We start from the raw sequence: 9,511 nt of genomic DNA on the forward strand, positions 1-9,511 counted from the left end.
CCCGAGATCCTGTGTCCAGAAGCAGCCTCTGAGCTGGGACACTTGCTGGCAGCTCCCTTTGGACAGAAATCTCTTTTTGTGAGAGATTCTCCTTCATTCTCTGGTGCTGCACCACCACCTAGTGGTTAACAGCACCCAAATTCCTGCCCTCAAGACTCTCTTTTTCTTTTTTTTTTTCTTTCTTTTCTTTCTCCCTCCCCAGAAACGATCCCAACCTCTGGAGTTTATCGATCCCCTGGCCAACAAAAAGCCCAGGATCTCGCATTTGGCTCACAGAACTCAACCCACCTTCAACGGGAAACTGAATTCTTCCAACGGGAAGGACGCTCCTGCCCCTGCCCCTCCTGCCTTGCCGCCGCCGGCTCTCCCGGAGTCGGGGAGCTCCAGCTCCAACCTCCCAGTGCTGGAGCTGCCGAGGCCTCACGATCCCCTTTCGGATGTCAGCAACGACCTGACTCACAACGGCAGAGACTGTGAGAACCCGGAGCCGGCTGACAGACTGACTCATCCCTTGTCGACAGACTGTCCCCAAACGAGCAAGCACAATTGCAGCTCGTACGTAAAAAGCAAGAAAAAATCCAAAAAGCACAAAGACAAGGAGAAGGAGAGGAAGGAGAAGAAAAACGACGAGAAGTGCAAAGAGGAGAAGCAGGACTGTGAAGTAATAAAAAACGCTGACTTAGTTAGTGTTCCCCAGGAACAGGTCACAGGTACGTACGGTCCGAGAGGTTCTCCCGCGCGCCTCGTGCTAAGGTAACGCCGGCGCGGGCTGCGCGTGATTTCTGCTCTCCATCCGTTCGAGGCAAGAGGTTGAGTGTCCACTTGCAGAGCCCGTGGTTAACGAAATAGTATCGCGGGCCCTACCTACAAATCAACAAACGCGCTTCTTCCTCTCAGGAGAGGATATCAGGTTTTTCCTGTTTAACCTTTTGTGCTGTTTGGAGCTGCTACAGACCGTGTCGTGTTTCTCCTTGTTAAATTAAAAGCCGTATTAATACGTGGGGCTGGAAGGCAGACATCAAGATGTGTTTGGAGGGGGGAAAAAAAAAAGCAGCGCTGCTTGATTGCTCACAGCTCTTCTGCTGGTGTTGGGTGTTGTGATGACTGTTGTATTGATTTTTAACTCGGTAATGAGAAGGTTAGTCGCAAAAGCTTTTAATACTGGGTACAAAAGAAACGAGAGATAAGGCTTGTGAGAAATGCTGTTAGAGCAGCGGACAGCCAGCATTGTCAGCCTGAAGGAGCTTCCTTGTGTCCTGCTGTTACCCTGAATTTCTTTCTTCGAGGACTGACACAAGCGTGAATCTGTTCCTCGTTGAGATGCGATGAGCACGGTTTCCATCCAACCCTCTACATCAGTTCTCTGTACTCTTAGGAGTGCTTTCCTGTGTTCTGATGGAGATTTTTAGGTTTTGTTAGAGCTCCCCGGAGCGCTGGGACTTCCCCTGCAGCCTCCAGGAACATCGCGGTCCCGATCCCTTGTTAAATTTCTTTTTGTATCCATCTCGTTTTCCCTTGCCCCATTACTGCTTTCTAAGTTGGGACATGAAAATCGCCCAGTTTTTGGCTCGGAAAGGGCTGTAAATTGAAACTGAAACTAATTTGTCAAAGTCCTGGAAAGGGAGGGCATCAGAGTTGATATGACTTTAGCTCTCACCTTCTCCACAGTCTTTTTGTAGCACCTATAAAATTCGTTTTGATCAATGCTAATTTTATTTTTTTTAATGCTGTTCCATGGTCCTGATCATTGTGTGGCACCACAGAACCGCATTCTTCAGATAATTCCTCGCTTTTGATCTGACTTTTGTGTCAATCCTAGGGTTTTTTTTTTCCTTTTTTCTCCTCTGAATGCTGTTTTTGTTCCCCGTGTACCACATCGTGCACGGCAGTGCCGAGATGCGCACACATCCCCTCTGGAGATGCCCGTTTTCATCGCTGTTTCTTACGAGTACCAAAATACCTTGAATTCTTTCTTGCTGGAGTCGCTGACCCTTAACCACCTTTTCTGCTTTGCTTTAAAACCAGTTTTTAACAACTGGCTCCTTGCTAATCAGTCGGAGTTGGGTTTTGTCCCTGCTGCTGATGGAGCGATCGCGACCAAGACGTGGTCGGCGCCCGCTCGGATCTCCCGCAGCCCAGCTTGGGATCTTCGCTGACCCTGCTCCTCTTGTCTCACGGCCTCCCCTTGGGCTGGGGGAAGCACAGTTTCTCCTGGGAGGATTTTTTGGAGGCGACGGAGGGACCTTTGGGGCCCTTTGCTCAGTCAGTAGGTGGCACTCACAGCAAAATAAAATTTCTCCCTTCCACTGTCTTTCTTCCTTCCCCATCTTCCAGCTGGTGGGCAGGTAGGGACAAAAGCGAAGTTATCTGCGAACGCCTGCAGAGAAGAGAAAGATCGAATTTTTTTAAAAATAAGTATAAATTAGGTTCTTGCTTTTACATGCTGGTGCTTGTTACTCGGGCGCGTCACGCTCCCTGCGGTCTCTCTGGGGTGGGAGCTGGGAGCGAAGGGCTGCTCAGTTGGTCCTTCCCTCGGCGTCTGGGGAAGCTGCGCAGTCAGGGCACTGCTTGCCCGAAGTAGCAGGCTTGGAAAGAAGAGCAAGGAAGAAATAAAGCTTTCACGAAGCGCTTGAGTTCGGTCCTTCACAGCCTTCTCCACTTGGCTCTTGTTTTGCTGCCTGCTCATGGGCACAGCTGACTTTTCGCGGAGGATTTTCAGCGTAATACACAATTTGTGAGAAGTAGCCCTCTTCAAACCTCTCTCCAGCTGCTTTCTTCCCCCAGACTTTTTGGTTTAGATTGAGAGTGGGCTCCATTCAGAACCTTGTTCCTCCTGAGGTCTTTGGTCTTTTTATGTAAACTCCTAAAAAACATCCTCAGCTGAGCCTTCCTTGATTCGTGCTTCTTCAGCTTTGTAGAGCCGAGAGCACTTTGACTTGTCTGCGGGGCAGCGTGAGGAAGAAAAATGCACGTCTTAAACCTCTCTGGTGTACCCTGTGGGAGTGTGGAGGATTAATAACAGGAATCTGAACCTGGAGCATTAGTAGTGGGAGCTTCTGTAGTTGTACAAGGGGGAGAAAAGAATTTGCACCTTGCTCTGCTCTGTCCTGCTCGTCTGGACTCGTAAATCTGTTTTGCGCTCCAGCGGTGGCGGTATCGGTGCTATCCCACGCTGCAGACCGTGCTGATAAAGCAGTTAAACGAAGGGATTTTTGCTGCTTGGCGCTGTGGCTGGTGTTATTGTTTTGCTGAGAGACAAATGTTAGAGAAGCCTTGAAGTTTCAGCCCCTTTATTGTGGATCCTTTATCTTTGTCGGTACAAAGCAAACCAGAAATCCTTCAGAATTCGATAAACTGTACGTCGCAGATAAGTTGATGAATTTGCAGTTGAATAGCACGGAGCTTTAAAGTTTAAGAATGTCTATAAACAAGTTTTTATTCTTTCAGGTTTAAATGGAACATGCAATAATTCTAGTGTACAAACATCAACTTCAGAAATGCCAGATTATTTATTGTAAGTATATTTATCAGTTGCTTCATCACTTTGGGATCATGTTTCAAGCTGAAAATCACAATGTACTGGGGATTTTTGTTGAACTTTATTGTTACTTGATAGAACTTTGTAAGGCGGGTTTCAAAGAAAAAAAAAAAAAAAAGAGGAGTAAATCCAACATTGCAGATAGTTCCTGAGACTAAACTGTTCTTTACCTCCTCGTGGAGTTCAAGGTTATCTTCCTATAAAGCGATTGTTAAAAGTACTTCAGGAAACATTGTGTACCTCGAAGGGGTTTGGAAGGATTAAACATCTCCATGTTACAGTTGGAAACTTTGCAAGGAAATGATCTGCTTTAATGTTATGGAAGACAGGGCAAGAAGGGATTTTGAGAGGTTTGCTAATTCTTCCCCTGTTCAGAGCCAAGATTATCTACATAAACCAGTGAAATATTTTTCTTGGGGAGGTTATAACCCCTGGGTTAGGATGTGAGTTGTTTCACCTCTTGACTTCTTAATCAGATCCCCTCGAGGTTAATTAAACAACACACTTGTCTGCCGAAGCACGAAAATCCCTCTGCATAAAGCCAGAAATCTGCATAAACCCAAGCCTGGTGTAAACAAAGCTCTGCGATAGCAGAGGAGCGTAGCTCGGGGGGATATTCCCCGCACGCGTCTCGGGCTGGGTTTTAATGCCATCAGATGTGGTTTGGCCGTGCTGTGATCGCTCTGAGGAGGAGGAGGAGGCATCCGCTCCTGGCTCCGAGGGAGCAATCTCTGGAGCTGGGTGGAGGATCCGTAAGGTTCTCGCGTGGTTACGAAACCGTGGTTGGGGCTGCACGACCCGCGCAAACCGAGTGGGCGTTTCTAGTGCCGTTCAGCGGATGGCTGCGGTGTTTTTTCCTTGGAGCAGATGTGCTGATCCCCCCTCTGGAGGGGATATTGCAGCTCCATCCCCAAAGAGCTCCTGTCAGGTTTGTGAACTCCTGTAGGCTCTGTTGTTCTGCTTTTTGGTACAATCTGACCACTTCGATGCTCAGCTCCTTAAGTACGAGCGGTCCTGGACGTTTTGATCATGGAGACAGAGGTTTCACACCCTTACCTCATAGAGGCGTATCCTGTCTAGAAGCTTACTTATACCAACCCTTAGCAAGGAGTCAGTTCTTGAAGGCTGGAGCACGTTTAGATGAATAGAATGAAAGTTTTCCCTTAGTTTGATACCTACATTAGCTTCTCCGTGTTCGTGCACGGAGCCACCACTGTTGCAGACAGAGTGAGGTGGCAAATGAAAGTCATCACCTCCAGAAAGGATGAGTTTTGCTGTCAGAGAGGGCTGACTGCTGGGCTTTCTGCAAAATATCATGTTTAATGGCTTTTTGTCGAGCTGAATAACTTTGGAGAACGCGCCTCAAAGGCTCATCTGTTAAACATGAGCTCGCGTTCACGTTGGCGAGCTGAATCTTCAGAAGGTAGTGGAAACAGAGTCAAGTCTGTTCGACGTGGCTTCTCCTCGTGCGCTCACCACACAGTCGTGCTGCGAGCGTTTTGCAACGATAGCTGAATGCTTTTTGTGTTCCTTTAAAGACTCTTTAACACTGGAAGCATCGTATTCCTGCAAAAAAAATTCCAAGGTCTGGCACAGATGCAGAACTCCATGTTCTGTGGGACAGCAGGAGTTAGAAAAGCTGGAGCGGTGCTATCTGAACGCCCTCCTACACCCTCAGCTGCTCCCAGGCTCTGCTGTACCTGCATATTCCACCCTATCTGGCATAGATGGAGAATTTTGGGGGCAGACACTGTCTTGTTTTACACAGAGGTCAAGGCAGTAATGCTGGCTGTTAGCTCTGGGCTACTATAATGCAAATTGTAAGAGCCTGTTTTCACATGTGGTCACCTGGTAGACTTATTACCCTGGTGTTGGCATTGCTGTCCAGAGAGAAGACTTAACGAAACCGATTAACTGAATTATTCTCCCCGCAGAAAATACGCAGCCATTTCCTCTTCGGAGCAGCGTCAGAGTTACAAAAACGACTTCAACGCAGAATACAACGAGTACAGAGACTTGCACGCCCGGATAGAGAGGATAACTCGACGGTTTACGCAGTTAGACGCCAAACTGAAGCAGCTTTTGCAGGGCTCCGAAGAATATAAGGTAGAAACAGAAACACCTTTGGGAAGGCAGCAGCGCCGCGGCTCGGTTTAGCCGCTCGGCGTGCGGGGCCGTGCGGGGTGGGTCGGGGGCAGAAGCGTCCTGCCCAGAGCCCAGACCTGGTGGATGGCTGCGGGACGTGCACACAGCTGACGGCTTTGTAGCCTGTTCTTAAAACAGCTCTGTGTTCTTTCGTTTTCAAGCTGGAGCACACATCATGGTACTTGTTGACAAGGAAAGGCCTCAGTGAGACAATTGGCGTCTTTAGCCAAAAGCTGCTGGAAGCTATTAGTGTATCCCAGCCAGAAAACTCATATTCACACATATGGGAGCGTATCGGGGCTGGAAGGGGACTTAGTACGGGGTCATCTGTTTCTCTGGAATCTTTGATCTTAATAATGTAGCCTTATTTGACTTGTCAGACTGATTTTAAAAGAGCTTTAACTACTCATTATCTTGAGAAAGTAAGTCTCGTTGAGTAGAATAAACAGATTTTTACAGAGCGCCCCTTGTGCTAAGCACTATTTCCTCCTTCAAACATCCTTCTCTTCGAGAAATGCGGTGATTCCTCACCGATTTATTTTTATATCTCAGGGAAAAATTAGTCTGAGCTGTGAAGGAAACATCCGTTATCCTGCCAACCCAAGTGCCTGTTACAGGTAGTTCTTGTGGCCTGATCCTTCCAGTGCTTCTGGTGTCAGCACCAGGAGAGGGCTGGAGTCAGCGAGGCGGCTCGCAGGCGTCGGATCTCGCGGGGAAAGTCAGGAAAGGGGTAGTTTTTGGTCGGTATTTGGAGGAAACGTGTGAACTGAGCCATCAGTGAATGCTCGCCTGCTGCAGTAGGGCGCAGGCTGGTTGGCTCTTTTTGAAAATAATAATCTGTCTCTTTTTTTTGTCTTTTTTTTTTCTTTAGACCATCCACGATCAAATTTTACAGGAGTATCGGAAAATTAAAAAGGTAAGTGAAAATAGTTGGCTAGGAAAAGAGCCTTTTGGGTGGTGTCCCTAGTGTGACTGAAAGAGATGTGGCTTTGCCAAGTGGAAAAAAAAAAAACCGAACCACACAACTCAGTCTCTGAAGCATTCTAGCAGATCATTGTTCAGCTCGAGCTCATCCAAAAAGTGATCCCTTCCCCATTCAGAAAGGGTTTGGGGCGAGCTGAGGCTGCTCCTCGGATCCTGGGGAGCTTTCGGTTGCGTTAGTGGCAGGCGAGCACGAGAACGAAACGGGTTCAGCGAGTGCCTTTATCCCATCAAGGAGAGAACAGTTTGTATTTTTGATGCCTGGGCTGAGAGATAACAGGATCCTTGAGGGCTGCTGGGGCACGGGGCGCGATTCGAGCGCGGGCTCCGGCGCGAATCACTCGGGCGCAGCGTCCCCGGCAGGGCTGGGCACACTTGGGTTGTGTTGGATTATTTTTTTTGGAGGGGGAGCACCCAGGATTCTTTACATCTCTTCATCCAACATGTCAATGACTGGAGGGATTTATGATGCAGCTGAGTGAGGTGGAAATGCTGGGGAATGAATACACCAAGAGTGGATTTTTTTGTGGTTGGTTGTTTTTTTTAAATCTAGAAATATATCCCCGTTGTCGCTGAGGGATTTAGGAGCTTTTTGAAGAGATTCCCTCCAAGTTCGTCTTGGTTTTAAAGCTGCCAAAGCTCGCAGGACGCGGTGCTGCCGTGGGGCCAAGGGGCAGGTGATGCTCGCTGCAAGCTGAGCCGCTCGGAGTTGGGCTGAGCCTCGCTCGGGGGGCGCTCCTGGCTGAAAAGGGATTTTGTTCCTTGCCTGGTTTGAGGTCCGTTTCAGATGGATGTCTACTCCTCCTGCTAGAAAAGCATCATTCCTTGGGTTTATATTCGCGCTGTGAGGCCCGATGGCCTCGCCTGGGTTCAGCTTAAGTGTCGCCGAGTTCTGAGGAGCTGCCCCGCGTCACCGCGTTCTCGTTTTTTTTTTTTCTTTGCAGACTAACCCCAATTACAGCCAAGAGAAGAACCGCTGCGAATACCTCCACAACAAACTGGCTCACATCAAAAAACTGATAGCAGAGTATGACCAACAGCAGTTTTAGCTGGCACTAATCTGGACTGGGTAGGGATTTAAAAAAAAAAAAGGAAAAAAAAAAAGAAAAAAACAAAGGTCACCTGGGTGTTACGTTCCCTTTTATACAACTAGATTCCTTTCAGAGACAAGCATTAATTCCTCGTGGTTGAAGAACTTTGGGGATTCCTTACAATGCTGAGTCTGTCATGTCCACGTCTGAGCCGGGTCGCGAGCCCAGCGCCCGGCGTGGTCCTCTCAAGTTTTAACCTCTCTGAAGGTTGGAATGTAACAAATGAGGAAAAAAAAAGAAAAAAAAAAAAATCCACTTATTCGAAGCCAGCGTTTGACACTTAAGGGAAAATTGCCTAAAGTGAACGAAGCTCCCAAAGGTTAAGAATCAGTAGTTTTCCTGGATTAAAGTTTGGCATGAAGTGTAATTACCCCTGGCCCGGGTCCACTGGGTTACAAATTGTCCTTGGAATGGTGAGGAACTGGAATGCTGCTCGGTTACCTCCTCCTCTGGCACCTGCGACTGGTCGTGCTCAAGCTGTCTGCTCTCCGTGGCACCGCGTTAATACACCGCGTCCCCCCAGCTCTCCTGGGTCCTTCCTGCTTTTGTCAGCTCCGGTGTGTTGCTCTCTTGAGGTGATCGTGTCGGTAGGAGGGGATCAGCCCCCGGAGGTGGATCCTTCCCGTACAAAATAAATTTTAAAAGCACCCAATTTTTTTTTTTTATTACTTTATTTTTATTTTTTTTTCGAAGCAGCGAGTGTAAACATTTTGCAGTGGTCTCTCCAGCACGAGCGGTGCGGTCTGGCTGCCTTAACAGTGCTGGGAAAAAAAATTGAGTCCCTCTTTTGACTTTTATAATTTTATACCGAGGCAGCCAATTTTATTAATTGCTAAACGAGACTGTGGTCTATTTTTGTATAAGGAAAAAAACAAACAAACAACAAAAAGCATCTTTTTCTAAAAATGTGCCTCCCTTTTCCTCTTAGACCAAGTGTTTCAGAACCTCTGAGTGCAGTATTACTGAAGCTCCCGGGGTAGTTACCCAGAGAAGTTATTTTATTACCTGTACTGACCCCGAAGGGGGGGGGGGGGGGGGGGAGGGGTTTTCTTTCTGGTTTTTGTGTATTTCCAAAGAAGCAGCAGCAGAAAAATCATTCTCAGAGCAGGCGCCCGAGCGTGAGAGAAGTAAGGTAGCGTTTTCCCATGCGGGTCACTTCCACTGTTGTGCTTTATCTAGCCAGCTCCTCGGTGTGGTCTTTATTCTGGATATTTTTTGTTCTGTTTTTGGTTGGTTTTCTTTTTTGGGTTTGTTTTTTTTGGTGGGTTTCTTTCTTTTTTTTTTTTTGGATTTGAAGGGAACATTATTTTAAGAGTATGGCCAGGGTGTGAGAAACACGCCAAAAAGCACAAAGGTGTCCTTTAACTCTGCTATTTCTTTCTCTCCCCTCTCCCCTTTTAATCCTGCCAGCCTGTGTGATTTGACTTCTTCCCGCTTCCGTTTATCTCAAAGTAAAGGATTACTTTCCTGTGGCGTCTCCTTCCCTTGGAGGTTGCACTGAAGAGTCTTTCACCCTTTGAAGGAGCGGAATGGCAGAGTTAAGGAGGGGAAAAAAAACCCCAGTTCTTACACAAGGAATATTTTATTTTTTTTTTTCCACCCCAAAAAAAAGAAAAGAAAAAAAAAAAAAGTGGGTCCATCTGCTGTATCTTTAAAAAAAAAAAAAATAATAATTCCATTCTGGCTAGATTGGTTTTGCTCCGTTGTCCGGCCAGGGCCGCTGCTTTGCTTTGTCCCTCGCGATGTCCCGCGTTCT

The 9,511-nt window shown here is 47.4% G+C and overlaps 1 protein-coding gene across 1 annotated transcript in view; it reads left to right on the forward strand.

Moving 5' to 3' along the window:
* ELL (elongation factor RNA polymerase II) overlaps window positions 1-7,713 on the forward strand; it is a gene marked incomplete at its 5' end in the record, with an annotated part of 26,109 nt that extends 18,396 nt beyond the window's left edge. The window contains 5 exons of the mRNA XM_009866875.1: window positions 203-710; window positions 3,448-3,514; window positions 5,473-5,644; window positions 6,555-6,599; window positions 7,609-7,713. Coding sequence (XP_009865177.1) covers window positions 203-710; window positions 3,448-3,514; window positions 5,473-5,644; window positions 6,555-6,599; window positions 7,609-7,713 — 897 coding nt within the window. The remainder of the gene's footprint in view (window positions 1-202; window positions 711-3,447; window positions 3,515-5,472; window positions 5,645-6,554; window positions 6,600-7,608) is intronic.
* Between the last annotated feature and the right edge of the window lie 1,798 nt (window positions 7,714-9,511).

Source organism: Apaloderma vittatum, unplaced genomic scaffold, assembly GCF_000703405.1.
Source record: "Apaloderma vittatum isolate BGI_N311 unplaced genomic scaffold, ASM70340v1 scaffold35533, whole genome shotgun sequence".
Lineage (NCBI taxonomy): Eukaryota > Metazoa > Chordata > Aves > Trogoniformes > Trogonidae > Apaloderma > Apaloderma vittatum.